The 23,029-nt window shown below is 33.4% G+C and overlaps 2 protein-coding genes across 4 annotated transcripts; one reads left to right on the top strand and one right to left on the bottom strand.

The window, feature by feature from the left end:
• Window positions 1-579: 579 nt before the first annotated feature.
• Window positions 580-15,131, bottom strand: lds (transcription termination factor lodestar). Of its 3 annotated transcripts, none has more exons than XM_085189068.1 (19): window positions 14,790-15,131; window positions 14,613-14,714; window positions 14,446-14,535; window positions 13,844-14,379; window positions 12,839-13,225; window positions 10,607-10,816; window positions 10,359-10,488; window positions 9,910-10,023; window positions 9,314-9,535; window positions 8,658-8,771; window positions 8,285-8,484; window positions 7,941-8,150; window positions 7,160-7,351; window positions 5,794-5,932; window positions 5,223-5,410; window positions 4,812-4,992; window positions 4,514-4,677; window positions 3,624-3,781; window positions 580-1,079 (listed from the first exon to the last, which is right to left on the bottom strand). In XM_085189068.1, exons 1-19 carry the CDS (start codon window positions 14,953-14,955, stop codon window positions 914-916), a joined length of 3,669 nt encoding a protein of 1,222 aa, XP_085045194.1. In that variant the 5' UTR covers window positions 14,956-15,131; the 3' UTR covers window positions 580-913. The 3 variants fall into 3 exon arrangements, with proteins under 3 accessions (XP_085045194.1, XP_085045195.1, XP_085045196.1); XM_085189069.1 differs by having other exon boundaries at window positions 12,839-13,216; window positions 14,790-15,129; XM_085189070.1 differs by lacking the exon at window positions 14,446-14,535.
• A 315-nt stretch (window positions 15,132-15,446) lies between these two features.
• On the top strand, window positions 15,447-20,529 carry cbc (protein CLP1 homolog). Its single transcript, XM_085189031.1, has 9 exons — window positions 15,447-15,675; window positions 15,802-15,963; window positions 16,205-16,424; window positions 16,760-16,930; window positions 17,461-17,549; window positions 18,326-18,427; window positions 18,959-19,090; window positions 19,356-19,639; window positions 20,051-20,529. Exons 1-9 carry the CDS (start codon window positions 15,583-15,585, stop codon window positions 20,160-20,162), a joined length of 1,365 nt encoding a protein of 454 aa, XP_085045157.1. The 5' UTR covers window positions 15,447-15,582; the 3' UTR covers window positions 20,163-20,529.
• The last annotated feature ends 2,500 nt before the right edge of the window (window positions 20,530-23,029 follow it).

The following is a 23,029-nucleotide window of genomic DNA, read 5'->3' as shown; positions in this document are numbered from 1 at the left end:
CTACGGATGTCTTAACATTAGGTACAAAGGGTACCCCACCCTGTTACGCAGGAAAATGTATGAAGCTATATTTTAATGAAAATTTTATGCGATTCCTTTCACTTACTATACTTTCATTTGATTTCAAAAACGCGGCGAACAGAGGGCACCAACACCAACTATGCCACATCGGTGTTCTTTTGACTTTTAAATAAAACAAAATGATAAGTTCAACGTTCTGGATTTGAATCCACGATATGAATGAGGCGAATAATTTCCCGAAACTAACAACAAAAATAGATTAATGTCAATGACTGCTTACATAGAATTGTATAGTAGATACATACTTAAAAGATATATATGTAGGTGTATATTGAAGTCGATAGAGGTAGGTCATCGATAGGACTGACACTACTGACATTTCTATCTAACTTGTCGATCTAAGTTCTTGTAGTAGTAATTAAATAGAGAATATTTTGAATCATGTGTGAAGTGACATGCATACCGATATTATAAGAATTTAAGTAACTTAGCTTGAGCTTTTTCATAATCTTTTACATATATTTAAACATATTTAACAAATAAATAAAAAACTCACAATATAAAAACAAGTATTTATTCATAAACTTAAATCATTTCTGTAAAAATATTATTATATCGCTGTACACACATTGTTCAAAATTAAGTCATAAAAAATTATATGTACTCAATTCCCGGAAGCCATGACTCGCGAAGACATTAAACGAAAGTTATTTATTAGTTTTTGCGTAAATGTAACACGCTACAGACATAAATATTTTCAGTCCATATTATAAAAATCTAAAGCGTAGACGAAACAAAATTAGGGCCTGCTATTACTTTTATACAACGAATAATTTGAAATTCTTTTATTTTCATTAAAATCTCATAAAAATATAGTTTTTAAGCATATATTTCACGCTGCAGCCTGCGGGCCCATGTTGAATAGTACTTTAAGGTCCTCAATAGTAAGTTTAGAGCCGTTGGTTGGTCTAGCTCCAGTGAGCACACTCTCTGCTAACGCCAGTTTTGCCTTCTGTAGCTGTCTGATGGACTGTTCCACTGTGTCCACACACATAAACCTGTTAAGGAATTAAGGAATCATTTAAATATGTATTAATCAGAAAAAAAAACTAAATCAATCAGCTTCTTGCTGTGTCCCGCACTTGCGAGTTCCCTAGTCACAATAGTTAAGCTGGTCGTCCTGACGAGGATATAGGTTTCTTTAAAATACAATCATCAAAGTAACATTCTCTCGCAATCTATTATGGGTGCTCTAAAAATAAATGACGTAAATAGCACCCTGCTAGTGATCGATTAGTAACTGAAACTAAACTATCATTTACTTCAAGGGTATTGAAATATAGTATATTCTAATAATCTGTATATAAAAGTGTGATTTTTTTGTTTGTATGTTTTAACAAATATGCTATATTATAGACGGCGACGTGGTGCAGGGGCGTGTGACTGTCAGCGCGACGGTTGAGAGTTCAATTCCCATTCGGTGAAATGAATGATTATTTATTAATATTTTCATTTCTTCGCTTTGATAACAAGGAAAAGCGCGACGTTAAATTACGAAATTTAAGAAGCAATGACAAAAATTCGGTAGAAAGTGGGGAAACAGAGTATCTTAACAGGAACACTAGGTGTCCAGGTTCCCAGAAAACAAGGAGTTAAATCTTTACTCCACACTTTTGAGATCCAAGGCCTCATTTTCACAAATTTTAATATATTAAATATTGTTTACTAAATAATGCCATTAACAAAGAATTTTGGTAGATATAGTCGGGTTGTAATGCCAATGCCATGTTAATATAACACGATGACAACTCACAAACTAAAGACTCTAAAATTTTTAATTATATTTGTATAATTAACTTGTAAGTTTGTCTTGGCAGACAAAAAGACAAGTTACAAATAAAATAAAATAACCTAAATTAATTCAAAATAAACTTTAAAATATGTTTCAAATTTGAGGAATTGGCAAACAAAGTCGGGTCGGTGTGCCAGTTAAGTCAATGGCCAAATTCCGGAAATACTGCACAGTGTGGAGACATCGCGAGAAGCTCTCATTACTCAATGATTGTAGTATAGAATCATTCACCGATGACGTATGTGAGATTCTACTAAATGATATTTTTTGGTATTTTTTTGTTTTTACAAAATTATAAGTATAAATAAATTATTAAAAGGTTTTTACACTTTCGAATGATATAAAAATGATCATAACGACAAAACAAAAAATAATTTAGCGGGTTGTATTGGTGTAAGTAGTTCAAGAGGCCTAATATTTTTATACAAATAAAAAAAATGAGAAAATTTAGTATTAGATTTTTCGTAATATTAACACTTTTGTAACACTTAGAGTTTGTACGTGAAAGAATCTAATTTAAACGCATTAAACTTTGTATAGCCGACTTGTAGAAAAAAAATATTAAAAACTTCACAAAAGATGGTTCTAGAAAAATCATTAAAGAAATTGTTTCAAGCAGAAGATTTTCCTTTATATTATATCGACATATAAAAATTGAATACCAAAACTTGGCATGTCTCGAAAAAACAAAAAAAAAAAGAAACTAAAAATCTAAACAGCGGAAATGTAAAAAATCTGGCGCGCGCTACAAAGACGTCACTCATTATTGAAGTTTGTTTTATGAATGAATTATTTTGGTTCATTCAAATCACTTTGTAGACATTTTTAAAAATATTATTTTGGATTTTCCTAAAACAGATTTAGATATATTTTGTTTTTTTTTGTGTTCAAATATTGGTTATGAAACGCGACAAAATATATTTTTTACATTACATGTAAAACAAAGAGAAAAAAAACTATAACACGAAAAACAGTTATAAACTAAATATTTAAATTAAAAAAAAACACAAGGCGTTGAGTTCCGCCGCTCAACATACAATACTTCCGAAATTCGCCGGAAGTTTATTAATAGGAACGGAGTGTCTTAGCATTATCTTCCCAGGTTCCCTCTGCCTACCCTGCCATGTACAGGATACAGAAATGTAGTACAGGCATCCCTCGTATAACACGGTTAATTCGTACCGTGCTATATCGAAACCGTGTTATACGAAACCAGGTATACCATACTGTACACCGTGTAGTATCGAGACCTTGTCTCGTGTTATATCGAAACCGTGTTATACGAGACTTTGAAATCATACAAATAAAGGCAATGCGTACCGTGTTATATCGAAACCAAATCTTAAGGTGTTAAATTTTATGATAGCTGAAATTTCGTTCCAAATACTACATAAATGAAAAAGGAAGTTACCTTGAAGTTTTTATTAAGAAAAATAAATTAAATTCTATTTTATGATGAAATACAATAATTAAAAAATACAACAATAAAATATATTCAAAGACTAATAATAATAATTACAAAGTATAAAACAAGTAGAAACAGCTTATTGAACGAAAAAAAAGTTCAAATTTAAAATGCATATTTTTCAAAATCGTGTTATACTAATATCATTTCTTGCATCGTGTAGTATCGAAACCGTGTTATATTAGTCGCAATTCTTGGACCGTGTAATATCGAAACCGTGTTGTACAAGTACCGTGTTATACGAGGGACGCCTGTATAACAATAATATATAAATAAATAAGCCACCTATAAATATGCACAGGGCGGGCCTGCCCCACGCGGTACACGCGGTCCTGTGCCTGCTCTTCCAGCTGCGGGTTCCAGTGCGGGTCCAGCAACAGCAGGTGGCTCGCGCCGCACAGGTTCAGCCCTACGCCGCCCGCGCACAGCGACAACAGCATCACCTGGCGGGGGACATATACTTATTGTTTATTAACTGAAGAGAAACAGACATCAGACTTGGAGTCATTAATGCAGCTATAAAATACCACCATTGCTTTCCACTACATGTTACGCACCCCTACCACAACTAACACTGGTTTTTCATCTAGTCTACATGTACTGGATAAATATAACTTTCAATCACCACTAACCCTGATATCAAGGTTGGAATAATTTAGTTGGTTAATTACTTCTTGTTGTGATAAGCACTTCTTTTACATACAGATATACAAAATAGTCAAATCTTTATCCTGCCCTCAAGCTCTTGTCTAAGTAACAGTATTGGCAAACACACCATGCAACATCATCACTGTGACACTATCACTTCTTCAAAACCTAAGTACATTTACTAAGTTCTTTGTTCTATCTTTTCAAGATTATTACACATTTTAAATGAAACTATTTAACGGGATTAATCACGTATTTTTAGTAAGTAAGTCACTACTCGTGACTTACCCTGACATCCGAGATCGGGATCATTCAGAAAGTCGATAATTTTACTTCTTGTGGTGACAATCACAATGCCTAATAGCATTTCTTTCACATCTAGATATAAAAAATATTCAAATCTTTCTCCTATATCATACCATTGTCTAAGTAACAATATTGATGGTATGGTGTGCGACAGTGTCACTATAACTCTAGCTTTTCTTCGAGGCCTAATTACACTGTGTGAGTAGTGTATCACCACTTACCCTGACATCTGAGTTGGGGTCGTTCAGCTGATCTACCAGCTTGGCGCGTGCTGTGACCGGCACAGCTCCTGACAGCGTTACGGTGCGTACCCGTGCTGCGGCCAGCTGGCGTTCCACCAGCGACAGCACTGACGTCCACTGGGACACCACGACGGCTTTCACACCTGGTGGTTATACTAAGTGTTGTATTGTAAGTAGTAAAAAACATGTAAGATGGACTCAAGGTTCATTATAAAACTATTTAAATTTAAACATTATTACAAATTCTAACACAATATAATAAGAAATCTTCACCAACCTTTATGTGATATTACATTTTCATTCAAACAATCTATAACAGCTTTTATTTTGGAGGAACGGTTTTCCAAACTAAATACAGGGTTATTTGGAGACAGCACTGATCTGATAGCTTCAGCGGCGGTAGTGCCTTCTGTATGTCCTACTTCTTCTTCTTCTTCTTCTGCTTCATTGTTTTTACCCTGTGGAATTTATGGAGTTAATATTTAAATTGAACCCAGTCGAGCTGAAGGCGCACAAGTCACACTTTACAGTCACTCACTGGCTACACTGCGCGATAGGTTGTGGCTTTGATTCCATGAAGTAGGAATCGAGAGCTTAGTGCCTACACACTAGGTTCCCAAATTCCCTCTACCTACCCCGCTATACACGAGATATAGCATGACAGTGTAACTATATTCAGATAACCTACCTTCCGCCTACCATCCTCCAGGCTGAGTTTGTTCAGCTCGGCCAGAAGGTCCTGAGACCCGGCGTCCTCCTGCACCTGATGGTCCTCGTCGTCGTCCAGCATGGCGGCGATGAGGCCGCAGTGGCAGCAGACCTGACGAAGACGCAATAGCAGCACTAGGATCTCGTGGGATTTTACTGGTTTAGCTCCTGTAAGTAAATAACTTGTTATAAATTGGCTATTTATTTAACAATATATTTTTTAAGGAACAAACTTAAGGTCATGGTGGATGCAAAGCGTGCACAAGCGTGTGATTGCAAACGCGATTCCCATTTGGGGAAATTATATTTCATTTCCTCACCCTAGTATGAAGGCAAAGTGGCTCATTAAGTTCCACCATTCCTCACGCAATGTCTCGGATATTAAAAATATATACATATTTATAATAAAAAAAATAATTTTCATGATCTTTACACATTTTAGCAGTGCATGATCAGGACAAGACTATATCAAAGTGTTTCAAATGTAGGGGTTTCTAAAAATCTTTTATACAATATTTACACGATTAAAGACTTCCATCTATTCACATTACCTTGTAGAGCAATCATTTTCTTATGCATTTTAGCATACTCCGAATCTTTCCCTGCGGAGAGTGGAGTTTGGAGGTCGGAGTGCTTCTCCGCCCGCTGGTGCAGGAACTGGGCGAAAAGCGTCTTGGAGAACACTAGCACCTGGAATACATTGATTTTAAGCATAAAATACAATACATATTATCTTATTTTAGTAATAATTATAATCTTGTTTTTGTTACAAATGTCCTTATGTTGCTGTTTTCTTCATTTTTCGAAAGTTGTAGTACTTTATGTAGTACTCATGAGAGTTTCTGGCGAACACTTAAAAGTTAAGGAATTGAAACAAAATATAATAAGATATTCAAAAGTAACTACAAGAACAGCGCAGTGAAAAAAAGGAGATAGGAGATCAAGTTAGAAAAAGGAGAAAAAATTAAGTTAGAAAGAAGTGTATTTCAGGCAGACCCAACATCTCTCAAACTATTTACATCCCTGTTCAAAGAAGTATTTAGGCTATAAGGGAATAATCATAAATGAAGAAAAATTTTTACATCAAAGATTCGCAGACGACCTTAAAAAAAAATCCTCGTTGAAAGACAGCCTTTAACCAAAACTTGCAAGGGCTATTTATGAAAAGTCGTTAGTCCCACTAATCCTAAACCTAAGTCTGAAGGAGATAATGACAAAATCCGATATGGTGCGAAACGGTGCAAAAATATGTGATAGATTAAGAACATCAACAATAAAAACTTAAATTATTATAACAATGGTCAGGAATCTAAGATGGATTTGTCACCTAGTCAGAGGAACAGAAAAGTGGAGTAAAACAATAATCTCTAGGCATCATAGGAACAAAGTAAGAAGAGAAGCACAGGAATAAAGTAAGAGAAGAAGCCGACCATCCAAGCGTTGCGTATATGAGATAAAAGCATTGGCAGGCAGCTCATGGACCGAGACAGTCATGGTCTTTACCACACAGCAAACAGATACTGTGATTCAATATCTGAATAAGAGTCTAATTGATATAAATATCAAAGGTAAATGGTTACTTGTCCTACTTTTACGCTATAACTAATAGAACTAAATGGATTCTGAAATTTTACTGTAATGTAAACATTACAATAACACAGGCTAAGTTTTAGTGCACAAGCATTGTTTTTGTTTATTTCACGTCCAAACTACTCAACCGATCATCATGAAAATTTGTATACGTAGTGTTATAGGTATATATAGCAAGGACATACTTATTATTAAAAAATATATATTTCTTAAAAAATCGTTTGGTTACACTATAAAAATGAACTCATAAGTTTACTTGTCATAGAGAGCGAAGCCGCGTTTGAGTGTCTAGTGTTACTCTAGTGTTTATAATATCCAAGAAATTACTTTCTGATAAACATTCATTTCTTCCTTCTCCAGGGTAACATCTATTTGATGCAAGGAGCGTTCCGGCAGACACTGCAGCTGACCTTTCAGCTGCAATTGAGCTTTCGTTCTTCGCAGCATGAGGCATCTCATGATGATAGAGAGACGCTCCTGCCCACCCAGGCTTTTGTTGTCGATCCACTTCTGCCACATCTGTTTATTGATTATGTTAGTGTCTTACGTTATATTTTCATTTTGATTTATTACTATATTTTATTATATTTGAGGCCAGACGTAACGCATGGGCACAAAGTGTGATTGTAAACGCAACTAGTTGTGAGTTCTATCCCTACTCGAGGAAATGAAATATATCTTTAAATTTACATTTCCATTTCGTCGGTCTGTTGTCGAGGCAAAAGCGTGGCGTTGCATTCCGCCCCTCAACACGCAATGCCTCCATAATTTGGCAGAAAGTTGAAAACGGAGTGTCTTAACATTAGGTTCCCTCTGCCTACCGTGTTGTGTACGAGATAAGGCGAGAAACTGATTTTAATTATAATTTCATTTCTTCGCCCTGGTACCTGGTACAAAGCTCAGAGTTGAGTTCCAACACTCGCAATATCTCAAAACTTCTGCAGAAAGTGGAGAACGATGCATCTTACCACTAGGTTTCCTCTGCCTACCCTGCTATGAGCGGTGTAAAGCATGAAGCTAAAAAAAAATTTTCACGCCAACACAATATCGAATAAACGCTAAAAAATATGTCTTGAGTCTCAAATCTTTGAGAGGAACTACTGCTTACCTTGAGATCATCAAAGGGTGTGCACTTCAAGAACTTCAACAGAGCGAACAGATCCAGATCTTTATTATGTAACGGGGTCCCGGTGAGGGCCCAACGCCTCCTGCCCAGGAGTGCGCACACAGCGGCCGACGTGGCTGACTTGTGGTTGCGCACTGCGTGTGCCTCGTCTAGGATCACGCGGCGCCAGTTCACGCGGGTCAGCGCCCCGCCCTGAGGGGATAACATAATTACACATTTCCTAAAGTAAAAAATACCTAATTAACCGTAAATGAATCGCGTTCTTCGACGGTTGTGTGCGTCGGAGATGGCGCGAAGTGTTTGTGTGTGTGTCTGTGTGTACATACCTTCTCCGACTCCCTCTGCAGTATGTTGTAGGTAGTCAACACCAGGTCGTTGATAGCCAGTCTCTGTGGCTGTGTGGCTCGTGAGGCGCCGTGGTGGAGGACGACGGAGAGGGCGTGAGACGCACAGTGTTTCTTCACTTCACCCGCCCACTGCTGCATGAGTGACGCCGGGCACACCACTAACGTGCCGCCGCGGACCACTATTATGCAAAAAAAGCGTATTATTTATGTGTTTTTCTTTTTAAAAAGTTATTTATAAATTATATTATTTATAAATTAAATAGGCGAACGGAGAGTTACCTTTGTCTACCTTGTAACATGTGGATAAGCGTGAGGCTTAAAAAAGAGGAAAAAATAATAATAAAACACTCACATCTCGTCTTTTTCTCCGTGTAATTATCATCATTTTGATCATTGTCGATGGTCTCCTTGTCACTGATGACCAGTGCTATCATTGTGATGGTCTTGCCCAAACCCATATCATCAGCTGTAACAACATTATAATTAGTACTTTTTAGAAAACCTATCAACGTATATTTAACGTAGCGGGATTTGAACCCGCGCTTCTTTGAAAAAGTCCAAGGGCTCTGACCGCTAAGCCGTTATACGTTCTGATCCAGATCATCATCGAAGTATTTTAAATAAAAAGTATTTTTCTTTCCTAAGTGTGGACTAATACTTTTAAATATTATAATTAGTATGTACGAGTATATAAATATTATTTAATAATATAATTTTAATAGATAAACAAGAAGAAATATTTATAGCTGAAGTATCTATTAATAGAGAAAGTTGAAAAAAGATACAGACCACATGTCTGTAGTGTGTAATTTCCAAATAAATCAAAAAATCAAATCAACTTCATGGAAATTTATACTATGGAATATATAGCTTCCTCATCAGAGAGCTTAGACCATCTGCAAGAAATGTATGATCAAATTCTATTATGTTAAAAATTTTACACATTTTGTAAAAAAAAACTTTCCCAAGTATCAAACAACACTTTATAAATGTAATAAAACCACATACCCAATACTCCACCAGCTGGTTTTTGAGTCTCTCTCCATTTCAACCAGGTCAATGCGTACAGCTGATGTGGCATGAGCTGGGTGCGGAGCCCTGGGGGACCCCTGCCTTGTGTTTGGGGCCCCGCCCCCTCGTCGGCCTCCGCTGGACGCGAGGCCAACGACTCGTATAGAGAACGGAGACGCTCTTGTATTAGGGATCTCTCCGCCATGTGTGTCGCCATTGCTGTGATGGTAATATTGTTGGTTGTTAGTAAAATTTTTAATTATTTTAATTAATTTAATATGTGAGTTGTCATTAAAAAATAATAATATATGATTTGAAGTTTGGTGAACATTGTCGGTATTAAACTTTTGTGGGTTCATTATTATTTCATTTTATAAAAATGTTAATGATTTTAAATAACAAAATTTAAATTAAATAACAAATATTGTAGTAATTTGCATTAGAAGTTTTAATTCATTTATGACATACATTTAAGATATCTTTTGCATATTTTGAAAATATTTAAATCTATTTTATTCATTATACACATAGAAACTAGTTATATAAATTTAATTCACCATACTTTCCGAAACAAAAAATAATTTTAAAAAAACCTTGCTTTCCAAACATTCTGGGTTGCACTTCATTATTAGCTTTTTGTATATCATCCCAGGACAGACCCTTGTTCTCGAAACCATCTTTGGCTATATCTTCAGGTGTAGGTACATCTGTAAATATAAAATTATATTTATTATGATTATATTTATTTAACAATAAATTTAATAACCAAATCACATTAAAAATTTTAAAATGTTTAACCTCCGTAGTTTAAGATTATAGCTCCCAAAGAGATGAACCGATTTTGATTTAGTTTTTTTTGTTCGAAAACTCTTCGGTTCTTTTCTAATTGTTGGACTATAATTCCAACTTATCAAGTTTAGTAATATACGATTTTATAAAACGTTGAAAAATATATTTTTAAACTTTCCAAAAATGGGCGGCGGAAATCAAAGCGGTATTTTCTCTTATATACTACTAAATATTAAAATACAAGCTTTCTAACCTGGTTCCACTACCATATTACCGACTTTGTCCCCTTGTCGCCGCGCCTGTTCCTCTAGTGTAGTAAGACGTTCGATGAGCTTCATGCCACCGTCGGGTAACGTGTTCACATCCATGCTCTCTAGGATATACTAGGGAAAAACAAATATTCCTAATAAAATGTACATTTTAAAAACAATATTTATTATAAAATAAAAATAGAACCCACAACATTAAGGCACTATGTCTGTAATACACATTTTCTCTTACCCGAATATTCTTCAACTCCTCCCTAAGTCCATTTAGTTTGTTAAGTTCGTTTTCCCTAACATGTTTCTTCACATAAACCACTTGGCTGGGATAGCTTTGCGGTAGTAAGTACTGCTTTATGTCACTATCCACTTTCTTGCCTTTCTCTTTCTCTTCGCTTCTGACCTTTGGTGATTTCTTAATGTTGGGAGATTTCTTCTCATCTTTCACCTGGAAATATATCCATTGCGTCTTAAGAAATGGTCACGAGTTCGAATTTAGATTGCAGTATATAAAACCACTACATTAAGTAGTCTTACAATGGATCCCTTCACACGTTCATATTTTGGGTAATGAAATTGCTGATACACTGGCCAAGGAGGGAATTACTGATGGTGCCCCAATGACTATCGAACCGGCATCTTCTGATTGTGTTTATTTAATTAGGAATTTGTGTTACTCGTTTTGGAAGGAATATTTCGACCAACGATCTCTAACTAAGGGTATTTGGTACAGAACTATTCAAGCGGAACCATCATTAAAATCGTGGATTGACTCTGTTTGCCTAAATAGAAAAGATTGTGTGACGTGTTTAAGACTTAGGTCGGGACACATTCCATCAAACAAATTCGCATTTCTAATGAAAAAAATTGATTCTCCTAATTGTTGTACATGCAACACCATAGATGACGTATAGCATGTTACGATGGAATGTGTCCAGAATGAGCCTCTGAGACGTCGGTTAATTTGCAAAGATTTCTACAATGATATAGGAGCATGTAATAGTGCTTTAGCAGTACCAAACTCTGTGTTAGGAAAAAAAATATTGTATATAGTTCAGAATAAAAATAATTGATTGTGACTAATATTAATTAGAATGTTAACCAAACAGGGCGGCATGGTCGTTGTCACGACAAAGCTCTTAAATAAAAGGAAAAAAAAATAAATATACCTATACAAGATTTTAACGCGATCGTGATATTGTTAGTAATCCTTTAATTTTATGTCATAGTTATAAGACTTATAAATTCTATCCACATTCAGTGCAATGATTCTAAGAAAAACAGTTCAGACTTTGTTAAGTCGAGTGATTTATCTTATCATGATTTTTATCATATAACAAAAATAAATATATATTTACTTAAAAAATTAAAGTAATTAATTTATGTAGAACATCACTTCGTAAGAAAAGTAGAAATGAAACAAACTACTCACAGATTTCGGCATTTTTCCAAATTTCAGTTTATCACCCGAGAGAAAAACATAAGTAATTAGTTTTTAATTAAATCACGAAAATTAATAAGAAATGTAAATTAACAACAAGAATGAGTAATGACGAATGACTGTTGATGGTTATTTTTAATGTACCCTCGAAAGTTAAATTAATTTACAAAAAAAAATGGAGGTCATCATGATAGTAAGACATATTGAAATTGTGAATTAACGTAAAAATGTCAGTAATATCAGTAATATCAGTAATACAAGAAACTGCTACTCGTTCGGAAGGCACTTTTGAATAGAAAACTCGATTATTGTTCTCTTTAAATATAATTACATATGTAAAAATGCCGGATTTTGCCTTGTTACCACAATGAGGAAATGACAATGTTAAATATTTCATTTCCTCGAGTGAGATTCGAACCTACAAACTGTCGCGTTTACAGTTACACCCTTGTGCCACTGCGCCTAGCCTAAATTATAATTAATACACTTTAAATTATTAAAGATACTATCTGTTTTCGTGAATTTAATTTATAGTTTACTTAGTTATGATTTTGAATTTGACTGAAAAATTTAATATTTGCTAATTCCATTTTTTGTAGAAGTCTTCCATTGAAGTTTTAATAATTATTAATTTATTCAAAAATTTAATATTTTCATCAATATTCTCCTAAAAGGAATTGAATCCACAACCATTCGAGATTTTATAACTATGCTACAAATTCAACCTTACTTCATACATAACACTTTAAAAAAATATTTTATTGTCTAGCGACCCACTCATATATTTGACAAATAGACAAAAATTTTAAAAATTATTGTTTTTGGTACCATCGCGTTATTAAATGCCACCAATAAAATTTTGTCACACCACCCATTTTTCGGATAATTCTACCAGAGGATAAAATTAAAACAATTTAAATATAATCATTTCCTCCAATTCAAAACAATCCCAGATCAAAAGTCAGAAAATATTCAAAGTATCTTAGGGCCCTATATGTAAGAAGAATAAGTAAATACAAAAAATCTTACCTCATCTTCATCATCACTACTCAGCGCTATTATTTCAGGATTTGTATCAATAATCGTTAAATCGTCATCTATCACTTTTTCTTTATATATCATCTTTAATTCCTTAGTACTGTTTAGACTTCTTGATTTACTATCATTAATGTCTGATTTAGTTGAGCTAATATTTGAACTCCTTTTACTGGAGACATTAGAAACATTATTTGAATTATTAATTTCATTTGTTATATCATGTAGAGGACTATCTATGGGTGAACATGATAATCTGGAACTTTCTCCATCATCAGATTTGTTTTCAGGAGTTTTGAGTATTTGTACTTCTTCTGTGTCGGCTTGAGGTTCCAATAAATTTATTAAAGAACTCCTTGATGTTTGGGATGTCTGAAAATTCTTATTAAAATTTATATTCTGATAATATATTATGCATATATCATGAAAAATAATTTATTTTTATAATAAAACATGAGCCACATTTTAAAACCACATGTTATGATTGGAGGTGTTGGCCTCTTGCTCTATATTCTATTTTATGATAGTCTTCTGATGACTGTCTTACACAGATAGCAGATAAATAATGGAAGAAATAATAATATAACATTATTTTAGCTTCATGATGTCTCACATACAATCAAATATCAAGACACTTCCTGAATTAGAAACACTGTTTGTTGAGTAGCGGAACTCAATACAGCACCTTGTCTACTATAGATGAAAAGTGAAAATAATTAATTGAATGGAGTGTGGATTGAACAAAAACCACTGCAATTACAGTTAGATACTATTCTACTGTCACTTTGGCTTCACTATTAGGACAATGGGTATTAGCAATATAAAAATGTTTATCCACATAACACAACTACTAACTTACCTTTAGAATTTTTTTTTATTATCTATTGAATTTTTCATGGTAGGAACAAAAAATCTATTAAAAATAATTTTAAATTTTGAACAAATTCAAATAATAATATTTAAATTTGTTTACCTAAAAAACCATTTATATAGACTTACATCATCAGATTGTATATAATCAGAATCGTCACTTTCATTTTCCTTGGGTATAATACCCATGATGCTCATGCGTGTTGCACGAGACATCACTATCTGGTCTTCATCACCATCATCACTGGTACTAATTCTTTTATTGTCACTTTCATTATTTTCATCATCACAATATGTTTCATCATTATTTTCACGAATTTTGTCAATTTTTTCACTATTATTGTCACTATCATCTTCACTGTACTGAAGTTTGTCATTATTCGGTCGACTATTATCATCATCACTGCTTATGATGCTTACATAACTTTGCATGCTTATATTCTTCATATCTCTTAGGTTTTTCTTTAAATTGTCAATCTTTAATGGAGTGTCTTTCAAACAGGCTACTTTTCTGTTTTTGTCATGTTCTATTATTATAGAATTTTCTGTATCTGAGTCTATCCTCATAATTCGCTTTTTTGTTTTACTTCCAATAAAAGAATTGGAAGAGTTAGGTGTTGCTTTCGTGGGTCGTCTTCGAGGTATGATTTCGGGCGAAACTGTACCTGGAAATTTATATAAAAAATTGATAATTTATAAATATTTTAGTGTTTTTAATAAAAAAAAAATACCTTCATCCTCTGATGAACTAAGCACAACTTTATTAAAAGCATCAGATTGTATTCTTATACTGGGCAGTATTAGATTATTCTTGCTATGGTCTGAAAAAAATTAATAACTTAAATATAAGCATAGTTTTAACAACATACTATACATTGATATATTAAACACTATTTACCGTCATCGCTACTTGAAACTATATGATTTGATGTTTTAATACTACTTCTTCTTGAACTTGATTTCGGTGTACGAGAAAACGTGCCCTCCTCCTCAGTTTCATCTGCCATACAAAAATTATTTAAATTTTTAACTCTAATACTTAAAGTCTAAGAAAATTGCATTTTAAAAACGATACCTTCAGTTAGGGAATCCTCAGACTCTGGTATAAAAGCAGTCCGATTTTTCTTGCCTGGTGTTTTCTTGGAACCTATTGATTCATCTATTAAACTATTATCGATAAACTCGGATTCTGAATCACTATCTCCAGTTTCGTCACGATATTCAAAAAAAGAATTTTCCATTCTTATAATTTTATTTATCCATTAAATAAGAAAAGAATTATACATTAAAATAACTAAATTATTAAAATATTTGTTCCTTTCCTTTCATCAAATATGAAACAACGAATCAAAACAATTTAAAACTATTATCGTTGTGTGGCGTTTTGGTAATGCACCCTACATATTTATTTTAATTAATGCTTATAAATAATATTTAAATTTTCATGGTGTTAAAATGTTTAAAAAGCGCTTAACTGATATAATAATTGAAACGTATTATGATAGATAAGGTATATAAAAAAAGAAAATATCATTAGTAAACTAAATAAATTATAATTAAAATTATTTTTATTTTTGTCAACTATCCTCAATTTTTGCAAAGAACATTTTGCCAATATATATTGTTTGTATTAAAATATGAGATTTAAAATCGTATACCGTATAACGTATTTTACAGTACCGTATATTTATTATCCGCCTTGGAAACTGTCATCATAATGAACTACTATTTTTATCTGTATTGTTTTTAAACAGTTGATTGACTTGCCAGCTGTTGACTTTATTTTTGCTTTATTTGTTTGTAAATCGTAAATAAATATTATTTATGAATTAAAGGAAAACATCTGTTTAAAATAAATATTAGAAAAAATGACTGAAATTCAATTACAAGAATTTAAATTAGAACCTGACTCGGAGCTCCGTTTTGAGGTTGAATCTAAAAATGAAAAAGTGGTCTTGGAGGTAGATTTTTTTAAATGCGACTATTTATAAAAACATCTACATTAAATATTGTTTTATATTATTTTTTAAAAAAGTACGTACGTATAAAAATGTATATACTATAAAAAGTATTTTTGTTTTGATTAGGTTAAGAACGGATACGCAGAACTATTTGGCACGGAGCTGGTCAAAGGAAAACCTTATGAATTCCATACTGGAGCTAAAGTAGCTGTGTTCACATGGCATGGATGTACAGTTGAGCTACGAGGACGTACGGAAGTCAGCTATATTGCTAAAGAGACACCTATGGTTTGTAACACTGACTTTATACTTAATAATTAATGAAATATTAATGAAACCATGGTGGCACATTAAAACGATGATGACGACGGTCGAGGATACTAATTGTCTCGAGGAAATTTTGTGTATAAAATATTTTTACTACCATTCTGATAAGTAATTGTTGTATAGTGCAACATACAATGGTTTCAAATTTGTCAAAACTAATTAAATAAAGTTTGCTCATATACAGCTTTTACACCAATTTTAGGTAGTTTACTTAAATGTACATGCAGCTCTAGAACAGCAAAGAGTGGCAGCAGAACAGGAGAATACTCGAGGGCCAGTCACAATGGTGGTGGGGCCAGGAGATGTGGGGAAGTCTACTTTAACTAAAATCCTACTTAATTATGCAGTCAGAATGGGAAGACGACCTATTTTTGTTGATTTAGATGTTGGACAAGGACATATCAGCGTTCCAGGCACTATTGGTAATTAGTTGTTTGTATTCGCAATTTGAACAAGATGAAATATGATACCCACACTAGACTCTTCCAACAAAAAAAAGAACCATGCCTACAATATATCACTGTACAGGCTTATTATAGTCTAACAGTTTACTGTTTTTTAATTTATTAAAAAAATTTTTAATTTATTAAAAAATGACAACTATTTTAAGGCCTGTTTTGTTTTTATTTCATTCACTATTGGTAAATACATAGTTTAGTTTGGAAAATGGAGTATCTTAACACTAGGTTGCTCATAAGTTTATATTTTTTGTAACTTTTTGATAAAAATAAGTTATAAATATATTTTTTTACTATAGGTGCATTATTAGTTGAGAGACCAGCATCCATAGAAGAGGGTTTTAGCCAACAAGCTCCCCTTGTGTATCACTTTGGTCACAAGTCACCTGGTGACAATCTTGAACTGTACAACACAATTGTGTCGAGGCTAGCGGAAGTTATTGCTGAGAGATGTGAAAATAATAAAAAAGGTAAATTTGTTATGTTTTAATTTAAATTTTGCCAATCCCTGGGCCCATCACTTACTGTAAAAAATTGCAATCTTAAAAGGACATTTGTTTTTAGCTTCATGTTGTTTCAGCCCACACATAGCAAAGTAGGCAGAGGACTAATGACTTACTTAAGCCTCGTGAGTTGTGTCTTTACACCTAGGTTCTCCATGAACATGTTAAACTAAAATATATATATATATACACACACACACTTATATAATATGTTGAAGTCAGTCGTAGACCAGGGGCACAAAGTGTGAATGTAAATGCGGCTGGTTGCGGGTTTGATTCCCATTCTAGGTAATGAAATATTAACTTAAACTTATATTTCCATTTCTTCGCTCTGGTATCAAGGTAAAACGCGGCGTTGATTTCCGTCACTCAACACACAATGCCTCCAGAATTCGGCGGAAAGTGGGGAACGGAGTGTATTAACACTAGGTTCCCTCTGCCTACCCTGCTGTATGCAGCGTGAAGTTGATATATATGTTCATATGTGTGTCCTTTAGCGTCAACGTCAGGAGTAATAATAAACACATGTGGATGGATCAAAGGCGCAGGATACAAAGTACTAACGCACGCTGCTCAAGCATTTGAAGTAAGTGGGTTTTTTTATATTTATTTTAATTGCAAAGCAGAGGCCATCGTGGCGCAGCGTCACAAGGGGTACAGACATACAGTAATGGGAACGCGACGGTTGTGGGTTCGATCCCTACTTAAGGAAGTGAAAATTTATTTACTGGTGTCGAGGCAAAAGCGCCGCGTTGAGTTCTGCCATTCAACACGCAACGCCTCCAGAATTTGTCAGAAAGTAGGGAACGTAGTGTCTTAACACTAAGTTCCCTCTGCCTACCCTGCTGTGTGCGGGATACAGTGTGAAGATGAAGCAAAGTAAGCAGGGGATGCTTCGTGTAAGTCCTTTCAGTTTAAAGATATTTTATACATTTGGTTCTTGGAACCAAATTCCACGATATATATTATACATTTGGATAAAAAGTCATATTTGAACTGCCATATATTATTTTTATATTGTTTCTGCTTCCCTCACTGTTTTACAAGGTGGATCAGTGGCGTAGCTAGGGGGGTGTGAGCGGTGCGGTCGCACTGGGCTTCAAAAGGAAAAGGAGCATGAAAATCGACGATCACTTTGTTTTTTTTTTAGAACTCATCAACAGGCAAGGGGCATCAAATCCCCTAAGCCGCACTGGGCACCAAATACCCTAGCTACGCCACTGAGGTGGATACAAGTGTCATTGCATGTTGACTGACACACATCAACGCCTCTTTGTGTATTTCCACAGTGAAATGAAATTTTTATTTTCGTGATTTTTGAGGTTAATTAAAATAATTATTTACCTCAATTTTTATTTTCAGGTTGATGTGATATTAGTATTGGATAACGAAAGGTTATATAATGAGCTCAAAAGGGATATGCCAAAGTTTGTCAAAGTTGTGTATTTACCTAAAAGTGGTGGGGTGAGTGCACATTTTTTAAAGTTTCGACAAGTTATATTTCCATTTTCTTACTCTGGTAACGAGATAAAGCACTCAACACGTAATAATGCCTCTAGAATTCGGCGAGAATAGATATGCAAGTTAACTCTGCCTAGGATACAGCGTGAATGTAAAAAAAAGTAATGAAGTTTTGCCTAAATTATACGCGATAACGGCAAGCGTATGTTACACCTATAAATACTAAACTATCAATTATTTATTTTATTTGTTATATTTCATCGAATTTATATTGAAATTATAATCTGAAGTGTAAATAAGTTCTTATTACTCTTACATTTTTTTTACATCGATAGAAGAGGTTTGTTTGCCAATCATCATATGATGAGCGGTGGAACCGTGTTAAATTCCGCCACTCAACACCCAATGCCTCCATAATTCGGGGGAAAGTAGGGAACAGTGTCTTAACATTAGGTTCCCTCTGCCTAGCCTACTGTGTGCGGGATTCAGCGTGAAACTGATTTGAATTCATTTAATCATATGATTAATTTGTAGGTTGTCGAGAGGTCTTCTACTCAACGTGCTGAGGCCCGAGACGCGCGCATTCGTGAGTATTTCTACGGGAAACGGACACCATACTACCCTCATTCATTTGATGTCAAATTTTCTGATTTAAAAATATATAAGGTAAGTTAGTTTACACTATAAATATTGTGCAAAATATTATTACAATAATATGTAAATTCGAATGTGTACAGATTATTTAAATTAAAATCATATTTTAAGTATAATCGATAATTTTATAATATTTTTAAAACGCAAACTACAACTGCGTTACAAACTTTATAATATACCTAAGTATAATAAAAAAATAATATTAGAAACTTTCTCATGTAAGTCTCTAATCAATATGATAAAATACAGTGTAATAAATTCAAACCCATTCCCACAGGTGGGTGCGCCTTCACTTCCTGACTCATGCATGCCGCTAGGCATGAGGGCGGCGGACGCTCTTACTAAATTAGTAAGCGTATGGCCGACCCCCGCTCTCGCACACCGACTATTAGCAGTATCTTTTGCACCAGTGGACGAAAATAGTGATGGTACCGGTGCTAGTGTTAGTGCTACTGCTGGTGCTAGTGGGAGTGCTGGTGCCGGTGTTAGTGCTAGTGGCGGTATTAGTGGAGGTAGTGATGAACACGTGCTGCATTGCAACTTGGCTGGTTTTGTTTGTGTGTAAGTATATCATTGATTAGTTTCAAAGAAATGTTTTAGAAAATTTATCGAAAAGAGTTTTGAGTCTCGCTATTTAACTTGGTGGAAAGTGGGGAACGGAAGTGTCTTAAGGGGAATAGACTATCTTAACACTAGGTTTTGCCAAGTTCCGGGGTGTAGCGTAGCGTGAAGCTAAAAAGAGGTCAAATTTCTTAATATGTTCTAACTAAAAAATATTTATGAAGCATTTAAAATTTAGCACAATTGTGGCACAGTGGGCCAGTACCAGACCAGAGTTCTGTAGTCCTACAACTCTACAATGTCCAAAAGCAGAGAAAAGAAAATGGAATGTCTCAACAATAGGTACCTTCTGGTTACCCGAAATGGGGATAAACTTATCCTATATACTAACTAAATCAATTTAATTTACAGGACTGCAGTAGACATGGAAAGACAGACTCTAACCATATTATCACCTCAGCCTCGACCGCTGCCCAACACGGTGTTACTGCTATCTGATCTACAGTATATGGACAATCATTAAACTTAATCGAGATTACGTTTATTGTTATTTATCTATTGTCTTATAAGTAATTGTTAACTTGCCTTTAATTTATTCAACAGATATCTTGTGTATGTTGATATAGTTATTTGGCAGTATTGCTGTAGGGGTTTAGTTAGAGTGGAAATAAAAGTTACCTATATGCAATATCATATGAAGAAAAGACATTATGATTTTGCGCAATTAGTATATTAAGAAATAAAAGAAAAGTATTTTCATATATTTTTATATTGATATTAAATACTATTTGCATAAAATCATCGAATTCGAAACGAAAATCGAACGAAATTCTTTTAAAAAAATTGTATGAGATCATACAAAGTTTTATAAATAAAACGATTTACTTTTATGTGTTTTGTTTTTTATTATATACCCAGAAAGATAATTTTGATGTAAACAAAATAGGAAATTACAAGACATTGTAACACTATACACTCCTTAGGTTCCTCCTCCTGCATATAGTATTGTTGGCACAAATTGTGTTAAGACACTCAGTTCCCCACGCTCCCCCCAATTTATATAACCAATACGAGATATTGGTTAAATGGCGGGGCTCAAGTGTACTTACGAAAACAAAGTTACATATGTACTTCAAACTTAATTCTGCTTACCCTGCTGTGTGCGGGATACAGCGATATTTTTATCAAGATTTACAAAGTATTATAAAATAAAACTACAATTTTTAAAATAAGTCTTTTATTTTCTATTATAAGACTAGAAAAAATAATGTAATTTTTATAATTAATTTATGTAAGCTATATACAATACATTTCAAAAGATTTCCAAATACTTACAAGATAGCCAAAGAAAGAAGAACCCAGCAGTTATTTAGTGACTTTAGAAAATAACTGAAACACCGAATAGTTTATTTTCGTGAAACTAAACTAAGGAAAATTGTATTTTTTAAAGAAATTTGAAATCTAAAGGATTTCACAATATCATTATTATTTTGTGTATACTTAAATGTATCACGGTTAAAAATTATTATTAATTCAAAATAACTGCCTTTGCAAGGCTAATTGATAATCTTAAAATAGCTAAAGAAATAAATGTATTAAAAAAATACGAATCAAATAATAATTAAAACTAGAGGAAGACAGCAAATTTATAAATTAATACTAAATACAGATCAGAAAATATTTTAATACAAAGAATAATTTCATTTAATAGTTGTCCTTGAAGTCATTGAACACATTGAATAGTTTATTTTAACAACTATCAAATTTAGATGCATCTTATACCCTGAGATCCGGCCGTTGAATCCTGCATAAACGAGTTTTCTTAATTAAACCTATATTAATGAATAATACATGATTAGTAGAACAGATTACACCTGGGTTGCCTGGAAGAATCCTGCCGCAATCACCTTTAATTACATTTTTTCGTAACTCGTTTTTGGAGAAAATTGCACCAATACGTTTTTTATATGAATCGCACATCATTTGAAAGATAATCGCGTAAGGAATTGGAAAATTAAGGGTTGCCAGCTCTCAGTCTGCCGCAAGTCTAGGGTTGCCTGGTTTAAACATGTCACTAAATGTTAATAATTTGCACTCATGTGTTTTTTTAATGAATTATATATCAAATTAAAGCTTATTTTTTTCTGAACACTATAAAAAAGGGTTGCCTGAAAAATTCCTGCCGCAAACAGGGGTTGCCAGCGTTTGAAATATTTTATTCCGGTTCCGTTTGACTATGAGAATAGACGATGAAATGCGCGGTCTGCCTTATGTTTTAAAGTAAAATATTATATAATAGAAGGTCAATCTTAAAATCAATGTTTATTCTAATTGTTCACCTGTTAAATGAAGATTTTAATCATATTAAGTACACGCAGAAAACTATTTAAAGATCATAGGGCAGAAGAAATCATCCTTATTTTTCAAGTAAAATAATGAATCTATAATATTGAGTCTTTGCAAAATCTATTTTCTAAATACTAATATTTATTTATTAATTTAAATAACCCTTTCAAAACCACTAAATTATCTAATTAAGTAAATGTTTACAAATATCGATCTACTATAAGGTATTAATTACAACATGTTTCCTTAATATAATGAGAGGTGACAATTATTGCGGATATTTTTTTATTAATTAAGAAAATATGGAAAATTACATTTCAATAAACAATCTCTCTCTCTCTCTTCGCCCTCTGCTTGTTTGATTTGACAACGCCGTCCGTATCCGTAGAAAGAACTATGGCGCCCATCTTTTTGGTACGAATATTTACGTTTTTGCAAAGTAAATGAAAACTATTCAACTAATGAAAACTATTAAAAAATATAGATAAAAAAATGTCGCTAGCAAGAACTTGTCCTGATAGTTTTTAAGGCATTTAGGTCTGAAAGAATTGTTCTTATAATTATAATAAAGCGTAATCACTCACTCACGTCCCTAACTTAGTGTAATCAAAACTGAGGCAATTCCCACGGCCACAATTGTCACATTTTATTAAACTATATAATATTAAAGATTATAGTATACTTTCGTTTTGCATTAGAAAATAATTAAAAATACTTCTTTATATTTTTGTTTTAAAACAATGAACTTTTTGTAACACTGTAAATGATAACCGTGCATTGTGTCACTATTTAAAAAAATGTCACTGTATTTAAAATTCATTTTTTGGCGAAACAATAACATAATTTTACACTTTTGGAAAGATTCCTTGTTAAATTCTATCACATTTTCACATCTTCATTTTTGTCAAGTAAAAACGTCTTTACTCCAAAACGAAAGGTAAGTAACTAAGTAATATGCTCAAAAACAACTCATTTGGCCATCTGCACTTTTATTGCATTTAGAAACAATACATCTTCGAAAATAATTTTATTGCATTTGGTTTG

The sequence above is a fragment of the Heliconius melpomene genome, chromosome 8 (assembly GCF_056956725.1).
Source record: "Heliconius melpomene rosina isolate 202511_hmr_F chromosome 8, ASM5695672v1, whole genome shotgun sequence".
NCBI lineage: Eukaryota > Metazoa > Arthropoda > Insecta > Lepidoptera > Nymphalidae > Heliconius > Heliconius melpomene.
Note: the sequence above shows the minus strand (reverse complement) of the source record. Positions and strands in the feature narration are given on the sequence as shown.

Coding starts and splice junctions, on each gene's coding strand:
- lds (XM_085189068.1), bottom strand. CDS start 14,955: ATGGAAAATTCTTTTTTTGAATATCGTGACGAAACTGGAGATAGTGAT. Junction 14,715..14,789: donor TGAGGATTCCCTAACTGAAG/GTATCGTTTTTA, acceptor TTTGTATGGCAG/ATGAAACTGAGGAGGAGGGC. Junction 5,933..7,159: donor AAATGAATGTTTATCAGAAA/GTAATTTCTTGG, acceptor AATGTATTCCAG/GTGCTAGTGTTCTCCAAGAC.
- cbc (XM_085189031.1), top strand. CDS start 15,583: ATGACTGAAATTCAATTACAAGAATTTAAATTAGAACCTGACTCGGAG. Junction 15,676..15,801: donor ATGAAAAAGTGGTCTTGGAG/GTAGATTTTTTT, acceptor TGTTTTGATTAG/GTTAAGAACGGATACGCAGA. Junction 19,091..19,355: donor CTGATTTAAAAATATATAAG/GTAAGTTAGTTT, acceptor CCATTCCCACAG/GTGGGTGCGCCTTCACTTCC.